The 19,449-nt window shown below is 40.2% G+C and overlaps 6 protein-coding genes across 9 annotated transcripts; 4 read left to right on the top strand and 2 right to left on the bottom strand.

The window, feature by feature from the left end:
* The first annotated feature begins 2,497 nt into the window (after positions 1–2,497).
* LOC108611302 (H/ACA ribonucleoprotein complex non-core subunit NAF1) lies at positions 2,498–4,696 on the top strand. Its single transcript, XM_089466246.1, has 2 exons — positions 2,498–2,873; positions 2,930–4,696. The coding sequence occupies exons 1-2, from the start codon at positions 2,600–2,602 to the stop codon at positions 4,642–4,644; spliced, it is 1,989 nt and encodes a 662-aa protein (XP_089322372.1). The 5' UTR covers positions 2,498–2,599; the 3' UTR covers positions 4,645–4,696.
* On the bottom strand, positions 4,653–7,662 carry LOC108611303 (protein phosphatase 1F). Its single transcript, XM_018003839.2, has one exon. The coding sequence runs from the start codon at positions 7,455–7,457 to the stop codon at positions 6,123–6,125; it is 1,335 nt and encodes a 444-aa protein (XP_017859328.1). The 5' UTR covers positions 7,458–7,662; the 3' UTR covers positions 4,653–6,122.
* Positions 7,663–7,865: 203 nt separating this feature from the next.
* On the top strand, positions 7,866–8,896 carry LOC108611306 (RWD domain-containing protein 4). Its single transcript, XM_018003842.2, has 3 exons — positions 7,866–8,116; positions 8,178–8,287; positions 8,347–8,896. Exons 1-3 carry the CDS (start codon positions 8,009–8,011, stop codon positions 8,771–8,773), a joined length of 645 nt encoding a protein of 214 aa, XP_017859331.1. The 5' UTR covers positions 7,866–8,008; the 3' UTR covers positions 8,774–8,896.
* Positions 8,897–9,048: 152 nt separating this feature from the next.
* On the top strand, positions 9,049–17,445 carry Tg (Transglutaminase). Of its 3 annotated transcripts, XM_089466235.1 has the most exons (4): positions 11,215–11,461; positions 13,805–15,780; positions 15,961–16,231; positions 16,294–17,445. In XM_089466235.1, the coding sequence occupies exons 1-3, from the start codon at positions 11,344–11,346 to the stop codon at positions 16,183–16,185; spliced, it is 2,319 nt and encodes a 772-aa protein (XP_089322361.1). In that variant the 5' UTR covers positions 11,215–11,343; the 3' UTR covers positions 16,186–16,231; positions 16,294–17,445. The 3 variants fall into 3 exon arrangements, with proteins under 3 accessions (XP_017859318.1, XP_089322361.1, XP_017859319.1); XM_018003829.2 differs by lacking the exons at positions 11,215–11,461; positions 16,294–17,445 and adding an exon at positions 9,049–9,491 and having other exon boundaries at positions 15,961–16,292; XM_018003830.2 differs by lacking the exon at positions 16,294–17,445 and having other exon boundaries at positions 15,961–16,292.
* On the bottom strand, positions 16,207–17,988 carry LOC108611304 (pancreatic lipase-related protein 2). 2 transcript variants are annotated; one of them, XM_018003841.2, is made up of 4 exons: positions 17,852–17,988; positions 17,296–17,458; positions 16,598–17,235; positions 16,207–16,543 (listed from the first exon to the last, which is right to left on the bottom strand). In XM_018003841.2, the coding sequence occupies exons 1-4, from the start codon at positions 17,901–17,903 to the stop codon at positions 16,290–16,292; spliced, it is 1,107 nt and encodes a 368-aa protein (XP_017859330.1). In that variant the 5' UTR covers positions 17,904–17,988; the 3' UTR covers positions 16,207–16,289. The 2 variants fall into 2 exon arrangements, with proteins under 2 accessions (XP_017859330.1, XP_017859329.1); XM_018003840.2 differs by lacking the exon at positions 17,852–17,988 and adding an exon at positions 17,532–17,676.
* A 723-nt stretch (positions 17,989–18,711) lies between these two features.
* Positions 18,712–19,398, top strand: baf (barrier to autointegration factor). The gene is made up of 2 exons (XM_018003843.2): positions 18,712–18,956; positions 19,078–19,398. Exons 1-2 carry the CDS (start codon positions 18,831–18,833, stop codon positions 19,222–19,224), a joined length of 273 nt encoding a protein of 90 aa, XP_017859332.1. The 5' UTR covers positions 18,712–18,830; the 3' UTR covers positions 19,225–19,398.
* Positions 19,399–19,449: the final 51 nt, after the last annotated feature.

A 19,449-nucleotide genomic window follows, 5' to 3' on the forward strand; every position in this document is an offset into this window, starting at 1 on the left:
AAAAATGCTAAAGCAATTAATTTACAACATTTTGGCAGGATGAGTAAGGCGAGAAGAGAAGAGGAGAAGGGAGAAGAGAGTCTTTGGTTTTTGGCTGCAATTTGATATTAAAATGTGTTCTCGAAAACGTAAACTCAGTTTTTAAAAAATAATTGATGATATCTATATCTATAGCTGGAATAACTGGAATTAATTGTGAGTTTTTAGTGTATGAATAAATTTATTTACACACGCAATAATAAAATTACAAAAATATATATTATTTATATTATGCTTAAAGCGAATTCATTTTAGAGAACATTGATATGAATTCAATTTTCTCTATTTTTCTCAGTAAATGCAAAAATAACCACAATAAAATGTTATAAAAATGAGCATTGCCTGGAAATGCTCGCGCATATATAGCTCATATATATCCCATAATAAAGGCAGCCAGCGGCAATGGCAACAAAGCAAACAATAATTTCCCTCATATATACAATAAGAAGTATAGGCAAGTATGGCTGGAGTCAAGGCTACAGGATATAGTGTAGAGTGTGTTTGTATTTATATGTGTGGGCGATTTCAAGGCAGAAACGGATGTACAAATTGCAAAACATAATTCAAATTGTTTGACTCGGTTTTTTTGTTTTTTTGACAATGACTGCGCCAGTTCCACTGATATTTTGGCAAGTGCTTTTATCTTGGCATATGCATGTCCATGTCTATGTCTGTGCATGTGTGTGTGTATTTGTTTGAGATGAGTTGGGCTTGGAGGCTGCCAGTATTTTATCTGTTTGCTTAAGCTGCAGTCAGCTGAGCGCGCCTTTAAAGGTTATTAACGGGCATTGTGCTACGTGGCGTATGAGTAACATTAATTAGCTGAAACTGCCAAGCGAAGTGCGCTTAAAAAGCAATTAAATGTGCTTAGCATAAGTTGCCAAAATATTTTGCATGCATTTAGTCGGCGCTTCAAAAACCATCGCATACTCTCAGGCGGCGCCCGCAATCGAATTTTTGGGGCTAGCTGGATTTTTAGCTCCTTTTTTAGCCTTTTTCTTTTGGCACACACACTCAAGCAGCGCGCCATTTGACTTAATTAGTTGGCCAACGCCATTGCTGTCGACGCCCACTTTAGCTGTGCAGGCGGACAGTCGGGCAGGCGGGGGCGTGGCTGTTGCGGAAAAACTATGAATTTATTTGACACTTGAATAAATGCGGTTTTTGCGGCCACAACGAAAAATGTCAGCCCATATTTTTCGGCTGGCAGCAAACCCTCTCTCTGTCTATCTCTATCGCCCATCGACAGAGAGCTCTGCCCAGGCGGTAAACGTTGCTCCATATTGATATATAACCCATGTCTTGCATGTTCTTGTGCTCGGTGTACTTCCGTTTCCTGATTTTCTTAGGCCAAAGCCTGGCCACACAGACACACACACACCCTCATACACACACACATGCATGTACTTAGCGTTTTGTAAAATCCCATTTTTGCTGTCTAATTTATGAATGTAAGCGCTAAGTATGCGCTCATGCCAGTAATTGTGATATGTGTAAGTGCATTTGGCTGGCAGAGACAGCGCCAAAAGCCAAAGCCCCAAACACAAGCCGAAGGCGCCAAGCGAAAGGCCATGATGTCATTTGCCTCAAATTTGGAGCTATTCATTTTTGGGATTAGATTAATTTGAATTTGAGTAAAGAGATAGTTAGAGATAGACAAAAAAAAACACAAATTTTTAATATTGTAGTTGTAAAGAGAGATTATATTTTCCATCAAGGAAGAGACGTGGCTGCTGCCTATGCCATCGAATAGCTATAAATAATAATGTATAAAAGCTATTCAGCATAACAACATTTACCTTTATAAAACATATGTATATACATATACATGGGCCTGTCTGTATATCTGACTCTCCTTTTGTCTTCCCGTCTATCTCACAGTCTGTCTCTCCGTCTGTCTCTCTGTCTGACTGCCTAAGAGATCAAAATATCATTTTGTATTTATATTTGAGTAAAACGACGCTAGAATGCTCGAAGCAGCAGAGAGTGTTCCCATTGGTCATTTAAAGCTCGGCTGCGACGATCTACCTGTCGTTGGGCTCAACATTTGAGAGCGACATACTGCTTGAGTGAAAGTCGCCCTATATAAAGGGCAGCAGCTGGCGCATTTCTTCAGTCGCCCAGGCCTAGTCAGTCGGATAATATACATAGAGGATATGCTTAGAGGATGTACTTAGAGGACCGACACAGACAACTCTTAGAAATAACTTACACATGCATATACATACATATATTTATTACGAGGGCATGGGAAATATTGCTTTAAACTGAAAAATAATTATTTGTAAAATAATAAAAATATTTAATGAAATATGATAAAAACCTAATACGAAAAAATTACTTTTACCGCTCTTGTATGTGTAATATTTCAAAATGTTTTCGCTCCTCCATGTTAAAACCAAGTTGGCAGCACCGCTCTCAACTATTCGAGTGAAATATCAAGGGGTATCGATACTACTTATCGACACCAGTTTCGATTGCTTGTCCGTTTCAAATAAACACGTGCGCCTGGTGAACGTGTTTGTGTTTAAGGCGTAGCTTAACATTTATTTCCTTAACTATGGAAGTAGCAGAGCTGGAAATAGCGCCAGCTAACAATTCGGAGGCAGCAACAGTTAGCAACGAGGTAACAATGACAGCAGTAACGACAAATGCGAGCATCGCTACAGAAACTGTGCAAGCAGCAGCTGATGCAAGCACTATCGAAGTGAGTACCGAAAATGATTCAACAGCAGTTGTTAGTGAATCAAGCCAAACAGAAGCGACTGCAAGTGTACACAAAGAGAATGAAACAACGACGGCAGCTAATCAGGTGCAACAGCAGACACAAACAGGTAGATTTAGATATCCTATAAAAGTGCGCATAACAATGTGAATGTCATGTTTTTAGATTGTGCCTCACCTGCAAACACAGCAGAGCCAACCTTAGGGGGAACAGAGCTGAACAGTGAAGTAATAGCTGTTAATCCTTCAGTGAACCAAACTGGCACCAAGATTTCCACAAATGTTGTTAGTCCTGAAGAGGAAATGTCAACCTCGGCAACATCAGCAGAAACTGCGCAAAGCATCGAGCCAGAAAAATCAACTCCTCAAGAGCAGATGACCACCGATGCTTCAAATTCTCAAATGGAAGAGAAAAACTGCTCGTCCACAGGAGCTGAAGCAGAGCTAAGCAACACGACAACCAATTCCAGTCCAACAGTGGAACAAGAAACCGTCAGCGGTGCAGTGGTTGAACCAGAGATAAACCACGAGGCAATAGCTACTAGTTCTCAAGGAGAACTTGGTGCTGCTGTTAGTGCAATGGACTGTGAAACCTCGCCAACAAATGAAGGTTCAGCTCCAGCGAAACAAACAAATGGCTTAAGTTTACTCTCTGGCTATGGCTCTGATATGGACTCAGACGTGGAAGAGCCACAACCAATAGCAGACAGCGATAATGATGATATTGTGGAAGTACCAGTAACGGGACCCTCCAGTATGCGTCGTCAAGTTGTGGCCGTCAGCTCGAGCAGCGACAGCAGCAGTGAATCGGACTCCGATTCGGAGGCAGAATACCTAACAGTATTGCGAAAGAAAATAGATAAACGCATAAATACCGATGATTGTGATGACGACGACGATGACGATTTGGAAGATGATTCGAAGCCGCGCCGTCGTCAGCCGCCGAGAGTACGTGGTGAAATGCTGCTGGATGACCTACCTCCAATTGAACAGCTTGAGATAACCGTTCCGGAGGACGAATGCATCGAGCTGGGCAAAGTGCAATCTATAGTGGATCAATTAGTTTTAGTCAGTGTCCTGCCCAACTCAATGCTGTTCGATTTGGACACTGTGCTCTTCCTGGAGAAGGGACGCAAAGTACTTGGCCAGGTCTTCGATGTGCTCGGCCAGGTGGCCGATCCACTCTACTGCGTTCGCTTCAATTCCAATCAGCAGATCAAGGAGCGCAACATCAACATTGGCGACATTGTCTACTGTGCCCCACAAACGGAGCACACACAATTCGTAATACTGTCCAAGCTGATGCAGGTGCGCGGCTCAGATGCATCGTGGGAGCACGACGTGGAGCCACCAGCGCGCTTCATAGATTACTCCGATGATGAGGCGGAGCGTGAAGCGCGCTGGGAGCAGCGCAAGAAGCGTCAACGTGAACGCACCAATTCCACGGACTCTACGGATACGGTGACCACGTCGACAACAACGAACACAGAAGCTAGCGAGGCAGCGCCTCGACAGCGGGGTCGACGTGCTCAACGCCAGTCGCAGAACTATTCCCATGGCAATCAGCAACAGCAACGCCAGCACAGTCAATCACGCTCGCAGTCCAGAGACTCGGAGTACAATTATCATCCCAGCTACAATCCAGGCAGTTGGCATTCGAATTACTATCACAATTATCATCCACCTGCTGCCAATTTCAATATGATGCCCGGCATGGGATTCCCCATGTCCACGCATGGCTACGGCTATATGCAGGGACCACCGCTGCCACCACCACCTCCGCCACCACATCCCTATGGCATGCCTATGGGTATGCCACCTCACATGTATCCGACGCATCCTTCGCCCTATGGCCCACCCCCTCATCCGCCACCCAATTAAACATCGAATCACTTTTATTCACTTTATTCCAATAAAAAATTTTGTTTAAAAATTGTTTGCTTTCTTTTTTTTTTTATATCGTTAAAATGCTTGAAGATTTTGTTGTATAAAAAGGTACTTAATCTGTGTGGGATCTCAACAATAACGCTGATTACAGGTGTGTGTGCGCATTATACATATGGCTGGGTATAAACATATCTAACGGTGTGTGAATGCATGGGTGTAGATGTACCCAATTGACAAACTTTTCTTAAATTTTAAAAGTTGGTTTTAAATAAATATAGCTGATTTTTAAGCTAGAGTTTCTATAGGTTACCAATTTCTTATAAGAAATTTTAGAATCTATGATGGATTTGTGGATGCATATATATTTATATATATACATTGGTTAGGCCTATAGCAACCTGTTTTCCATTAAATATTTTTGCATAACTTTATAATTAATTTTGTGTTTGTTTCCTTTAAAATTTTCTATCCATTTTATATTTTAATAATATATATTATTTATATTTGTGAAGCTTTTTAGCAATATAAAATTTTGCTATAAAAATTATAGTTTTGTTTATATATTATTAATATATATAATTAATATTTGTGAATTTTTTAACAATACAAGCTATTATTTTTTATTTATTTTATTTTTTTTCATCTTCAACTTCTTTTTTTTTAATGTTAAAACTTTAAAATTTTGTGTTTTAAATAAATTTGTAAATTTGTGTTTATTAAAATATATAATTGCTGAATAATAAAAAAAGCTAATTATTCAAAAATTGTATATTGCTTGTGTGAATTGAATTTATGTACTCTATAATATATTTTACTAATAGATTTTATACTTATGATATAACATTTTTTAAATTTTGGCAAGGGTCTTGAATTTAAGGATCTCCGATTAAGATGTATATTCTTTTAAAGATTTTCATTATTATCGATATTCTCCATTAGTTATTACATTGAATTATGCAAAAATTGTTTGTAAAATCGAGTGATTCGTTGGATTTTCGTTTCGTTTGTCAACTGGGCAACTATATATATAGATTATATATATAACTACAACTATATATATATATATATATTTGCTTCATATATGGTTGCTTAATATACAGCAATCGAATCGGGTGGAAGCACTGTGAGCTACTAAAAAGCGGCCAAAAACAATGTTAACTTCTTGGTTATTATGATTTTACCTGTAAGTATCTATATAAATACATATATGATATATCTCTAAAATGCATGTATATATGTATATAATGTGATATACATATAGTTGGATCAAAATGTTAAGCTTATTCGAGAGGCACAGACGAATGTGGTTGAATCGAATCGAAAATAGGAAAATTTAGCGAGCCTAAAGCTATTTACATGGAAATAAAAATATTTAAAAAATAATAATCAAAAATATGTGTGTGATAAACAGACAACAAATGCAGAATAACTATAATAATAATCTGGAAACAACATTCTGTTCTTTTGATTGCCTAACGTTGTACGATTTGGTCGCGCTTCTTGAGCAGAATGAGGATAACGGTTATATTATCCTGTGAGTCCCTATCCTTGGCAGCCTCCACAAGCAATTTGGGAATGTCTTCGAGTTGGGTGGCCGGCTCCGCTAAGCACTGATAGACGGTCTCCACAACGAAGGACTCGGGTACATGATCCCAGAGCCCATCGCTGCCCATGACCAAAAAGTCATGTGCTTCACTTAGCTGCACGTCGACAAAATCGGGCTCAGCTATGACAGCTTCCAGGCTGTAGTCGCCAATGGAGCGACCCACATTCAAGATGCCATTGACGCGCCATTGGCCCTGGGCGTGAATGACGCTGCCGCCGCTCAATTCGATGCGCCGCTTTTCATCGACAGCCTCTGGTTTGTGTGGTTTGACCAGCTGCAGCTGAGTCCGTTTACCTACAAGCAACGCCTTGGAGTCGCCCACCCAGGCAATATACAATTGCTGTCCGTTCACAATCAGGGCACAGACAGCAGTTGTGCCGCTGGTGATGCGTTTGCGAGCAAACCGTTCGTCCGCCTGCAAAAAGGACGCCTCGAAGGCGTTGCGATAGAAGTCCACAGTGCACTCCCCATTAGTTCGCACTCGCTGCAATTGCTTGGCCAACAATTGGGGTACTTGACTGGTTGCATAGGTGGCGGACAAGGCACCTGAATGGCCATCGAAGACGCCAAAGAAACGGCAATCTTTGTGATCCTCTATCTGATACATTTCACCAAAACGTTCCAGGCACACATGGCGATCTTCCATTTTACGCGGCTTATTCTTAACAGCTGCGACACTGTGCGATGGTGCTGCGGGCTGTAAGGCGCATGCGCAGCTAGAGGGTTCCTTGCATAGCGCACCATTATCTGCATAGGTCTGTAGCTTTTCCATGGCTGCATTGTCCGTCAACTTAAGCAACAGCTTCTCCAGCTGTAGGTTGACAAACTTTTGTAATTTCAATAGATCATATTGTGGCTCGCTGCCATCTGCCTCATTCAGCTCCAGCTCCTTGGCATGACAAATCTCCTGCTCCAGCTGGGAGGTTGCCAAATGGAGAAGCTTGAGCTGAAAGGAGACCGGACAGCCTCGGGTTGATAAGTATTTCCAAACGGCTGAAATAATTTCCGCGCGCCTTTCATCGCCATTCACTTTGTAGGTGTCAGTGCTGCTGCGCGTTACACAATTAATATTGCGAGATAGTTCGTTACCAGAGGTCAGTTCGCTGCTTACGGCTCTTGTGGACAAAAATTCTTTAAATTCCAGCAATTGCGCACATTCCGTAGCTGCTTTTGTTGGATCCGCGTCCGCGTCCATTGACATATTTTTAAACTGATTATCTGCTCAGCTAAGTTGCTGTTGTGCTTACAATTCGGCGCACTAGACACATGAGTTAATGTACATTAGCAATTGCCGATGATTCACCCGCGCACTTGCATTTTTTACGCAATGCTTCTATTTGTTTATATATTCTACGCAGTGTGGCTGCATTTGATAAGTGAAATTTTACCGCCTTTTTTACCGGTGATGCCACATTTTTAAATGTTTTGAATTCATATCGTTTTCTTGTATTTAATAGTTACGTGCACATATGCCAGACATTATCCATCTGGCTGTCTACATCTTCGTTTATTGTCAGGAATATCATTTAAAATTAATATATTATTGAGCGCGTGGTTTCATGGCTCGTGCTGCACATATTTATACTTTCATTGTGAATGCTAAATTTCTTGTTCTTCCTTCGCTGCCGGCAGCACTCAGCTGTTGCTTTGTTTTGTATTAAAGCCAAAAATTATTTAGTTTAAATTGTCGCTTTATTCTATTATTTTTGTGAAAAGTGTGTTGTTTGAAAACACTCATTACATTTGCACAGAATGTCGACACCACTCGAACAGCAGACAGATGAGCGCGAAGCTCTGCAATCCATTTACGAAGGCGATGAAAATTTTAAAGAAATCAACTTGACCACATTTCAATACAAGGTAAGAGCCACATGCACCAATCACAGCAAATATCTATAAATAATTTGTTTCTCTGCTTTAGTATGGCGAAGAGGATAGCTATAAATCATTTTTAGTGGAACTACAATGGGGCGAAAATTATCCCGACGAGGCACCCACGATCAATCTAAATACCTTCTACAATCGCAATCTGTGAGTGTTAATGAAATATCCCAACGATGGGCATCGCTTTAAGAATACTGTACTTTCAGCTTACCCGTTGTGAAGGATGCAATAGAGTCAGCACTCAAAACAGAGGCAACACAATGGTTGGGCTGTGGCATGACATATACACTCTTCGAATGCCTTAAAGACAATTTGGAACAATTAACTGCCTTACAGCCTGAAACTGCCCCCACTGTGGCTGTCGTAGACGACGGTGTTGGAGCGCTTAAGATATCAGATCCAACGGCAGACGCCAAGCAAAAGGAACCGAAGAAAGAGCAGTTGACTAAAGCGCAAAAGCGCCGTCAATGGGAACGCACCGATCATAAGGGCGAACGTGCACGGGGCTGGGATTGGGTAGATATCGTTAAGCATCTCTCACAAACAGGCAGCAAGGAGGATACAGCAGCGGCCTTAGAGAGTGCAGCAGCGGCAGCCGCAGCCAATCCGGTTTTGCACCCACTTAACACCTGAGTTTAGATGTCAACTAGTTAACTAATTCAAATTATCAACGAATTCAATCAAAACAACAAATATATGTCAGAATGTTATCAGAGCGGTTGCTGCTTGAGTCCATTAAAGCCGATCAATTTAGAACACGCATGTCTGGTTATTCTTTTTGGAGAGACGAGGCCAGCCACTTGGCCGCTAGGGTCAAGTCAATGGAAAATCAAATACTTTTTATAAAAATGAAAAAAAAAAACACTGTATGCATAGATCAGTCGCAAAATGTTGATGCGCTGCGTCAGTCGCTTCGTACGTGTTGATGATGTAATATTTTAAACGAAATTATGTTACAGTTCTTATTTAAATTTTTTATAGCGTTAAATATTGTCAGTTAATTGTAGACAGCGGGCGTGTTAAGTTCGAATTCGATGTTTAAGCATAAATACCTTGGGGAATACTAAGCGCTCTCTCGAAACCAGTTTAAAAGAAAATAGAGAGCGAGAGCGAAAGAGACAGCAGGCACGGTACGCGTCGTGTGCGATACTAGATTTAAATACTCAAGTTGGTGTGACAGAGAAGACAGTTGTAGACTCGTCAACATTAGCTTATCTAAACAAATATTCTACAATGGGTCAGAAATGCTCTTGCTTGCGTCGCAACGAAAATTCCGACGAACACTCGAAAAGCGAAGTCGACTCAAAGCTGCGTATGCGCACTATTAATGCAAATCTTTTAACAGCTCCAGGTAAGATTTGTTGTTGTTTTTCAAATATTTGCTTTGTTTACATTTGACAATGATAATGAGACTGCATACTATTATTACCTAATGTCGATTTTACCTTTTTTGTATGCCAATTTGCTGTTCGCTGTGGGCGTACGTGTGCATTTCAAAACTAGTTGCCTACAGTCTAGCCATTTATTTAATTTTTTGAAATGTACATTATATATGTATATAGATATATATATGTATACATATATATGTATCTAGTCAACACTTGAAGCAGTCTGCTTGCAAGCCTTATTCATCAATTCTACTTAAATAGCTCGCAAATGAACATTAAGCAAATATCAAGCACCTGGAATCTGTTATTCAATGAAAAAACACCAAAAATAAACGTAAAACAACAGCTCCCAAAAATTATTTTGATACTCGTGTGCGAGTGGAAAACGAGAGTGGGCTCAAAAATAGCCGACATCTTCAATAATATAATTATATATGTACAATACTTATTATTGGATCATTAATTATATAAATATCTTTGGAAGGGTATTTTATTAAAACAAACTTATTTAACTACAGTAACTTATCTTTACATTAAGTTTCAATATTATTCAGATAACCCCCGCACATGAGATGAAATAGCTTTTGTATTCCATAATTAGCTTAGATGCCAAACCTTTTTGAAGCAGTAATCATTATATTAATCACTTGTAAAACATAAATTCTGTATATCGAAAACATAAACATTAACATTTTTTGTCGCTTGGCACATGCTCATTTCCAGGTAAAATACCTGAGAGTTCATTCTACTGCAAAAAAGGTTTCAGATTTGTATATTTCTGTTTATCGTTTTAGTTAAAGTAGTATGTTTGAATTTTGGGAGGGTATTTGACCTTCGCGAATATGTTTTTCTCGCATTTATTATAACTACTAAATAGTATGATAATAGTATGATAATACAGGTATTATCAGTTGACAACCTGTTTGAGGCTGTATGAAATAATCAGGTGTATTTAAGCTGTGAAAAAATGTGGTCTATCAAATATGTTTACTCTTTGCTCTAGACAGTTTTAAATTGGAGATCATAGCTAAAAATAGTGCAAATAACATTAATTACACAGCATTCAAAAATCTGTTTTACTGCATGCAAATTACTAGATGATTTTGAGCTCTTGCTATTTATTCTATTTAATTGGCACTATTTGTTGCGCTTGTGATTCAAGATTTCAGATTTTACTTTGAATGTTGCCGATGACGTAGCCGCGCAACAGATGGTGGTAACTTCTACTGCCACAGCAACGCCAACGGACCCACCAGAAAAACGCTTCCCGTTCATAATTAATAATAACAGAGAGAGAGAGAGAGAGAGGGAGAGAAGTGATGTTCAAGAAATCAGTTAACGGCTATTTTAGAGATGGCAACCTTAGCGCATTTAAAGCTAAATTCTATGGCTACGACAGAGAAAGATGGCAATTATTAGTTGCACGAATCATAATGTAATACATGAACATAAAATAATTTTGTTATATATTCGTATATAGATTTTTATTATTATTTAAATTATTGTGTTTCTACGATTTAAATGCGTTTGTATCAATCTAGCTTTTTCCCCTTCAGCGTAGGCAGCCCTATAAGCCACAGACAATAGAAGAATCGAGAGTATAACAAGAGAGAGAAAGAGCGCGAGAGAGGTCATCAGAAACAGCTAGCCAACCAGCCAGCCAGCAAATAAACTATCTCAATCTTCGATATTGATCAGTGTTATTTGAAGCGTCGCGGCGTACGGTGTTTGATTTACAATTTCTGAGCACCTAAATACAATAGTTCAAGCTTAAAGCGCAGTTTCCGTTACGTTTTGTAGTCTTTGATTGAGACGATGACCCATTGGTATCGCAGCTATGCGCCCAGTTGGCTGCAACGCTGGTGGCAACCGCCGGCTCCTGCCAAACCAATAAATCCCTACCGAAGCATACGTCCCGGTCCCGATATTGCAAGTAATTAAGTGCAGTGAAAAAAAAAATTTCCCATTGTGAACAAATCTCATAGAAACTATTAAATATATTTTTGGTTAGATGAACGATGGAAAAACGATAATGTATATAATAATATAATATATAATAGATAATATATATAATTAAATGCAGTGATAAAAGTAAAAGTGTTCTCTTTCAACAACAATAATATAATATTTGATAAAAATCTCAAAAAATATAATAGAGAAATAATAATAATTTTGTGAAACAGTGAGAGGAACCATTTTATAATTTAAATGAATAGCTTGACGAAAATTATAAAAAATGCTGTAGATATATGTTTTTAGTTTAAATATCATCAATCATCAAGAAATCATCATTTATAGAAAAAAATTAATATTTGTAAATGTATCAAATATATTTAAATATTTTGTTATTATACATATATATTGGTAGATGATTTCACTTATAAAAATGATTGCAGATTTGCTATCAAATATTTAAATTATATTCTCAATATCATCTTCTCTCAGTGTACGCAGTATTCTCTCTATAAATCCTCCTATATGCCAAATATTTTTATTTTTTCGTCTATGACTTCACGCGTTTTTTTTTTTTTTTTTTTTTTTTTTTTTTTTTTTGTGTGTTTTGTATTATAGTTGTTTGACATGTTTTGTGATTTTTCGGCATTTCGCTTACCATGTACATATTTTATTTGGCTTTACACACTTCTATTTGTTGCTAATATTTATTTCCTGATTGGCTTATAAATCAAACAATCATTAGCATGAATCACGTTTCAACTTGACGATGGCATCTAAAGCTGTCTTATCTTATCGCTGTCTATTTCAGCATCCTACGATCCAAAGGCACTTCTTCGAAAGGTTAAACATCAATAGAAATTTAAATGCTTTGATAGTTGAGGTCTCAAAGTGCAGCCATGTGGAAATGGAATTCATACATATGTACTTGCTGGATCGTATATCAAATGATCCGCTTTTTATAGAAACAAGTTTCAAATTGCTCTTATTGTTTTTTTTTTTTTTTTTTTTTTTTTTTTTTTAATTTTGTATGTTTTTGGTTTTCGTTTTCAATTTATTACAGTTTATTAGTTTTTCTATATACGTAAATCAAATCAGATTGCCAAATGCTACTTATAAATTTCAAAAATTCGATTTGAACAAACGAATAATATTATTTAGTTTTGAAAAGAACTTTTGCATGAATAATTCTCTACAGAGGGCAACAGAACAACAGCAAATATATCAGCCAAAGTACAGTAATAGCTCGCTAAAGAGATGGCTCTTGAATAGAAAAGAGAAAAAATACACTAAAATCTATATCAATAGATGGTGCTTGAATAATTTATAAGCCATGTAAGATAATAGCTCAAAAAGCTATGGTAAAAAAAAGTATAGAGACAAATTCAACAGGTTTTTAACTGAACAATAACTTACACGAAAGTAAGCGAATAAACGAAGTATTACTGTAGACAGTCATAGTTAGCATATTATATACTATGAGCATACATATATGTATGTATATATTTATAAATATACTTTGACAATTTTATTTTATTGGATTTTTTTTTATTTTCTTAAGAATGGTATAAAAAGTTTATTTCTGGTATACAAATTTGTCCATCAACACAAGTGCTGTTTATGTTGTTGCAGCTAATTCCCATAGATCTTGATGATGCTGACGATGACGATTTTCAGTCAGTTTTAGGTATAGCCCATGCGTTTGATTGTTTGTTGTAGGCGTCGTCTTCTGTTTATGTATCGTTCATACGCCCGATTGTCCACTATGAGAATTAATTGACTTGGCATTGAACTGTTTGGCCAGTGAGCCGCAAACTTTGTATATTTATGGCCAAAGGCGATTATTTAAAATAATTCGTTTCGGCTGCAACATGACAAGCGATCAGCTTTATTTTATGAGATCATCGGGCCGTGTTACTTATTAGCAAATAAAATAACACAAAACTAAGTGATTCAAAAACTTGGCGCGCTTTAGGAATTGGCTCAGATTTAATTTCAGTTAGGAGTTACTGGTTCAGTTTACAATTCCTGATTATCGGCTCTGTAAGCCTCAGTGTGAAAGCAGTTTTACAAGCACTGATCAAATATGTAAATTTATATAACTTTTATATAAGTTTTAACTCTTGATTTAAGAAATCCGTCTAATATTTATTTAGTATATACATTCCTTTGTGAATGGCTTCGAGTTCAAGTTCCAGTAGTTAGGTCAGGGCTGCAAAATCTGCAAAAACGTTAGTTCGCGCCTGCCTGTTTCAACTTGTAGACCTCGACATCTGTAAACTAAATTCTTAGCTTCGATTATTTATCCCATTAAATCTTCCAGATGCCGGTAGCTCTGCGGTGCTGGGCATGCAGCGTGTGGATCTGTGCCTGGCGGACAACCATGACGAGCACCACACGAGCCACTTCTATGCGGCAGCTGCCAAGGAGGCGCTAATCGTGCGACGAGGCGAACCATTTCGTTTGCGCATCTACTTCAATCGGGATTACAGCCCCAGCAAAGATGCAATTAGCTTCATATTCAGCGTGACGGATGATAGCAAACCGAATCCGGGACATGGCACTCTGACGGCTCTGGTGCCGCACGATGGTATCGATTTTCTGGGTGATCCATTGGAGTGGGGCGCCGGCATTGAATCGCACGAGGGTCAAATATTAACTGTACTAGTGAAGCCACCGGCCACATGTCCGGTAACCGAGTGGCGTCTGGACATTGACACGAAGCTGCTGGGCGATGGCTCGCGCAGTTACCCGTTGCCACTGCCCATCTATATACTCTTTAATCCCTGGTGTCCGGACGATCAGGTTTACATGGAGGACCGGGATAAGCGCAAGGAGTATGTGATGCATGATACGACCCTGATTTGGCGTGGCTCCTACAATCGACTGCGTCCCTCGGTCTGGAAGGTTGGCCAATTCGAGCGCCATGTGCTCGAGTGTAGCCTGCGAGTCCTTGGAACAGTGGGACGCATTCCACCTGCCTACCGAGGCGATCCGGTGCGTGTGGCACGTGCTCTATCTGCTCTGGTGAACTCCGTGGATGATGATGGTGTGCTGTTGGGCAACTGGACCGAGGATTTCTCGGGCGGTACAGCGCCCACCAAGTGGACGGGCTCCGTCGAGATCTTGCAGCAGTTCTACAAGACCCAGAAGTCGGTGAAGTTCGCCCAATGCTGGAATTTCAGTGGTGTCCTAACCACAATTGCACGTGCCTTGGGCATTCCTTCACGCATCATCACTTGCTACTCCTCTGCCCATGATACGCAAGCGTCGCTGACTGTCGATGTGTTCATCGACGCCAACAATAAGAAACTGGATGCGGAGACAACGGACTCCATATGGAACTATCATGTGTGGAACGAGGTGTGGATGCAGCGTCCCGACTTGGGCATTGGACAGTACGGAACATACGATGGCTGGCAGGTGGTGGATGCAACGCCACAGGAGGCATCGGATAATATGTACCGAGTGGGTCCCGCCTCAGTGCTCGCAGTGAAGCATGGCGAAATTCTGCGTCCCTTCGACTGCGGCTTTGTCTACTCGGAGGTGAATGCCGATAAGCTCTATTGGCGTTACAATGGACCCGCCCAGCCGCTAAAGCTATTGCGCAAGGACACTCTGGCCATTGGCCACTTGATCAGCACCAAGGCGGTGCTGAAGTGGGAGCGTGAGGATATCACCGATAGCTATAAATATGCCGAGCGCAGCGAGGAGGAGCGCAGCTATATGCTGAAGGCCTTGAAGCAATCTCGTCATGCTTTCAGTCGTTATTATTTGAATGATAACTTCAATGAGGTGGAGTTCAGCATGGAGCTGAAGGACGACATCAAGGTGGGCGAGAACTTCTCGGTGGTGCTCAAGGTGACCAACAAGAGCCAGGAGCGCATTCATCAAGCCACCGGCCAGCTTAACTGTGATGCAGTGCTCTATACGGGTGTGGGCGCACAGGAGGTGAAGACCATGGGCTTCGAGCTGGATCTGAAACCGAATAGCACGGAGTTTGTGCGCATGGAGGTCACATTCTTCGAATACTTTGAGAAATTGTCCTCGCAGGCGGCCTTCCAGATCTCTGCGGCCTGTCGCGTCAAGGATACCGACTACGATTATTATGCCCAGGACGATTTCCGTGTGCGCAAGCCGGACATTAAGCTGCAACTAGGCAATGGTGACAACGCCAGCATCGTATCACAGCAGGAAATCGATATAATTTTGCGCCTGACCAATCCTCTGCCCATAGCACTACACAAAGGGCTATTCACAGTGGAAGGACCTGGCATAGAGCAGCCACTCAAATTTAAGGTACGTTATCCAAGAGTAGCAAGCGTGTGACGTCACAATCTACATAAGCATGGGCTAGGAAATGTAAAGAGGTTGCGCACAACGAGACGAGATCTGTAGGCTAAATTTGTGACGTCACAGACTGTATCGATGTTCTTAATGTTAGTAACAAGCTCCAATAATTATTCTTATATCCTATAGATTCCTGAAGTACCAGTTGGTGGCACGGCCGCTGCGACATTTAAGTATGTCCCACCATATGCCGGCCGAGGCACTATGATAGCCAAGTTCACTTCCAAGGAGCTGGACGATGTGGATGGCTACAAGCACTATGAGATTGAGCCGCGACCCGGCGATGTGCTGCAACCCAATGGCAGCCATCGGAGAAGCAATATCATACGCCGGCGCACGGATGTCATTCCCTGAACCAAATGAACCAGTTCGATATTGCAAGTCGTTCTTTTCTGTATTTGTAAGTTAAGTTTGAATTTAAGTTTTATAGATAATGAAAAATAAAAGAAATTCGTAAATTAGTCAGTGTCCTCATCATAGTCCTTGGGCAGTAAGTCGTCAATACCAAGTGCGAAAGCCGGCTTTTTGGCCGTCTTCACGAGATAAATACCACGCGCATCCTTTGGCACTGGATCACCCATTAGAATCTTGCTGCCGGTGCAGTTCCTGCCCTTCACCTCGGCCAATGTGCCACACGGCACGCCATAGAATCCCTTCTCACTGTTTATGGATTCCGCAAAGTACTCATAGGAGCGTCCATGACTGCAACCGGCTGTAAGAAGAACAAATTAGTTGGTATTCTGTATAATGCCTTCAATCTACTCACTGAAGATCTGTGAGATTTCCGTGCAACCTGGCTGCGGTGGCCCGCCCCCATTTGGATAAAAGTCCACCATGCCAATGGGCTTGCGAAATCCCAAATAGCCTGCACAGCTATGGATGACATCCACAAAGTTGGCATCCGTCTCATCTAAATGATTCTCTGGTCCAATGCAGTCCTCAAATGCGGGACGTGCTGGATCCAGTCCAGTTATGCGACCAACACGATATTTCGTATAGGAGCCCGCATAACCCATGATATGTGCACCCAAACTGTGGCCAATTAGATGAATGCGCTGTGGATCCGCCCCCTTTTCCTCGACCAGCAGATCAATCAACTTGGCCACCGCACGACCCACTTGGACAGTATATCGAGCCGGTGTCAGATAGTAGATATTATCAGCTTGATCCCTCCAGTTGATGGCGAACACATTCACCTGCCCCCGCTGGATATATGCACCCCGTATGGACTGTATGGAGTTGCTCATGGTGCTAGATTTCCAGCCATGCACCAAGATTTTGGTGTCCAGCTTTGGATCGAACTTTTCGGCCATTTCCTGCCAGGTGTCACGCTTACGACGCTCATGCTCAAAATCGTTCTCATCTATCCAGAAATTAGAGCTGATCATCTCATTGGGGGCGTCGCTAAGTTGGGAACAATTTTATCAGAGATAGTTTTAATCAGATCAAATGCGAAATTCTCACCTGCCATAATATTCGAACTTGATTAGTTGCGGTAAGCTAATGCGATCTTCTGGCGGCGGCTCTACTAGATAGGCCACCTCTGGCTTGCCATCGCCATTGGGCATATAGATCCAGGTCTTGTTGTAATCCTCCTGATTCAAAATCACCTCGCCGCGTATGCCAACTGCCAAGAGAACACAAAATTTGCCAATTCATAAAATAGTTCCAATTACTCTCTATTTTCAGTTTGGCATTACAAAGCAGCAGCACGGGTCGCACGACCTGAGCCAGTGCAGCGAATCCTGTTATTAGCCACTGGACGACCACAAAGGTGTTGGACACCTCATTGCGACAGGGATTAATCACATTGCAAATGCATGCGAGTCCATAGCCCGTGCCCATCTCGATTGCTTGTCGGTTGCCTGACAACTAAACGAACATCTTCAAGATGTTCTTGGGTCTCTCGTTTAGTGATCCTTCTCTCCTTATGGAAAACCAGTTTCTTAGTTTGATAATTAATTTGCAACGATCGGCGATACTAAAGCACTTAAATTAATCAGGTCAGTCACTCACTCACCTGGCCAAACGACGGTGACGCAGAGCCAACCCATCGCCAGATTCAACATCATTTTTGTGTTTGTACGTCGCTTTTTTCCTTACGTTCCCCCGTTACAGTTCAACTAAGGCATTCGTCCCTTACGTTTGGGAGTTTTATAGCTGTTGTATTGGCGGCCTATTTAAAAGTGAGACCAGGGCCAGTTGTCAATCAAGACTGGAACTGAACTGTCTTCCAACAGTTATATCCATTGTAGCCAAAGCAGCTTATCAAGCAACGCCACAGGGGTTAACTGGGTTAGACCCAAATTAATATTCACTGATGCATGCAACGGCTGCATTTAAATTTGAAATAAATAAAAAAAAGCTTCTCTGGTTCTTGAAGCTTCTCAAAGAAATGCGTGAGGTCCACTTCAACTTCAGATTGACCTAGCTATGCTCTCGAAAAGTAACGGTACCTGAGAAAGATGTCAGCTCGTTCTCTCAAATCTGTGATGCATATACATCTGCGGTAAAAATATATATTCGAATAAAATATAAAATTGATTGTTGTCGGAAAGGGAATTTAAAGGTTAACAACTTACAGGTCATTCCAAAAGACACCCTTCAAGCTATGCAATAATTAGCTGTACTATGCAATAGTTACTGTACATAAGTATGCTATATTTTTTCAATAGCTATAATAAACTTACATATTCATAAAAAAAATCGTTGCTTAATTAGTTTAAATATTATATACTATTCTTATTTCTATTTTTATTTATTTTTTTTTTTTTTCTATTTAAATTACTAACTCAATTCAAATTTTTTCACACTGCATAACGTGTTATCAATATCGTATTTTACGTCTATCGATATTTTTGGATTCTGTATTTTCTTGTTTTCCAAATACTGCCACATTAATTTTGTGCGTCATTTTAGAAACGACGCGAAATTCGCTGAAGTAGCCATTTCGTTTAATTGTTTAAGAGCTTCCGCGACTAAAAAAGTAAACTCAAAAAATGTCGGGCACCACTCAAAAGTACAGAAATTTCGTGGCTGAGCCAATGGGGGAGAAATCCGTTACAGAATTGGCTGGTATTGGAGAAACGCTTGGCGGACGTCTTACGGAAGCAGGATTTGATAAGGTAAATATAAAATGACGCCATATGCGCAGAAAGTGATCTTTTATGTTTACGTCTTTTTGTTTTTTTTTTTTTTTTTTTTTTTTATATATATATATAAATAACATGTGGCTTCCGTTTCTAGGCATACACTGTGCTTGGTCAGTATTTGGTGCTGAAAAAGGACCAAGAACTATTCAAGGATTGGATGAAGGATGTTTGTCATGCTAGCTCAAAACAAGCATCCGATTGCTACAATTGTCTCAATGATTGGTGCGAGGAGTTCATGTAAACGTTTCAATGTATAAATTGTGGAAAATCTCTGGACAAGCAATTCAGTCGAATAGGATAAAGAAATTTTAAGCCATACGATAATAATGATGTTTAAACTGTAATACATATATGTTCTGTCAACAATAATGTTAAGCTATCATTAAAATGTAAATGTATATTATTTAGAATTCAATTCCCTTGGCTATCCATTGGGTTACACATGATATGCCAACTTCCTCTGTCA

This window comes from Drosophila arizonae, chromosome 3, assembly GCF_054131065.1.
Source record: "Drosophila arizonae isolate 15081-1271.41 chromosome 3, UAZ_ARI_1.0, whole genome shotgun sequence".
Classification (NCBI taxonomy): Eukaryota; Metazoa; Arthropoda; class Insecta; order Diptera; family Drosophilidae; genus Drosophila; species Drosophila arizonae.

Excerpts from the sequence above, each read along its gene's own strand:
- Tg (XM_018003829.2), top strand. The coding sequence starts at position 9,374 with ATGGGTCAGAAATGCTCTTGCTTGCGTCGCAACGAAAATTCCGACGAA. Across the intron at positions 9,492-13,804 it reads AAATCTTTTAACAGCTCCAG|ATGCCGGTAGCTCTGCGGTG; the intron begins GTAAGATTTGTT and ends TAAATCTTCCAG. Across the intron at positions 15,781-15,960 it reads AGCAGCCACTCAAATTTAAG|ATTCCTGAAGTACCAGTTGG; the intron begins GTACGTTATCCA and ends TATATCCTATAG.
- LOC108611303 (XM_018003839.2), bottom strand. The coding sequence starts at position 7,457 with ATGTCAATGGACGCGGACGCGGATCCAACAAAAGCAGCTACGGAATGT.
- LOC108611306 (XM_018003842.2), top strand. The coding sequence starts at position 8,009 with ATGTCGACACCACTCGAACAGCAGACAGATGAGCGCGAAGCTCTGCAA. Across the intron at positions 8,117-8,177 it reads TGACCACATTTCAATACAAG|TATGGCGAAGAGGATAGCTA; the intron begins GTAAGAGCCACA and ends TCTCTGCTTTAG. Across the intron at positions 8,288-8,346 it reads ACCTTCTACAATCGCAATCT|CTTACCCGTTGTGAAGGATG; the intron begins GTGAGTGTTAAT and ends CTGTACTTTCAG.
- baf (XM_018003843.2), top strand. The coding sequence starts at position 18,831 with ATGTCGGGCACCACTCAAAAGTACAGAAATTTCGTGGCTGAGCCAATG. Across the intron at positions 18,957-19,077 it reads CGGAAGCAGGATTTGATAAG|GCATACACTGTGCTTGGTCA; the intron begins GTAAATATAAAA and ends TTCCGTTTCTAG.
- LOC108611304 (XM_018003840.2), bottom strand. The coding sequence starts at position 17,676 with ATGGGCACGGGCTATGGACTCGCATGCATTTGCAATGTGATTAATCCC. Across the intron at positions 17,236-17,295 it reads AAGTTCGAATATTATGGCAG|CGACGCCCCCAATGAGATGA; the intron begins GTGAGAATTTCG and ends TTCCCAACTTAG. Across the intron at positions 16,544-16,597 it reads GGAAATCTCACAGATCTTCA|CCGGTTGCAGTCATGGACGC; the intron begins GTGAGTAGATTG and ends TTCTTCTTACAG.
- LOC108611302 (XM_089466246.1), top strand. The coding sequence starts at position 2,600 with ATGGAAGTAGCAGAGCTGGAAATAGCGCCAGCTAACAATTCGGAGGCA. Across the intron at positions 2,874-2,929 it reads GCAACAGCAGACACAAACAG|ATTGTGCCTCACCTGCAAAC; the intron begins GTAGATTTAGAT and ends TCATGTTTTTAG.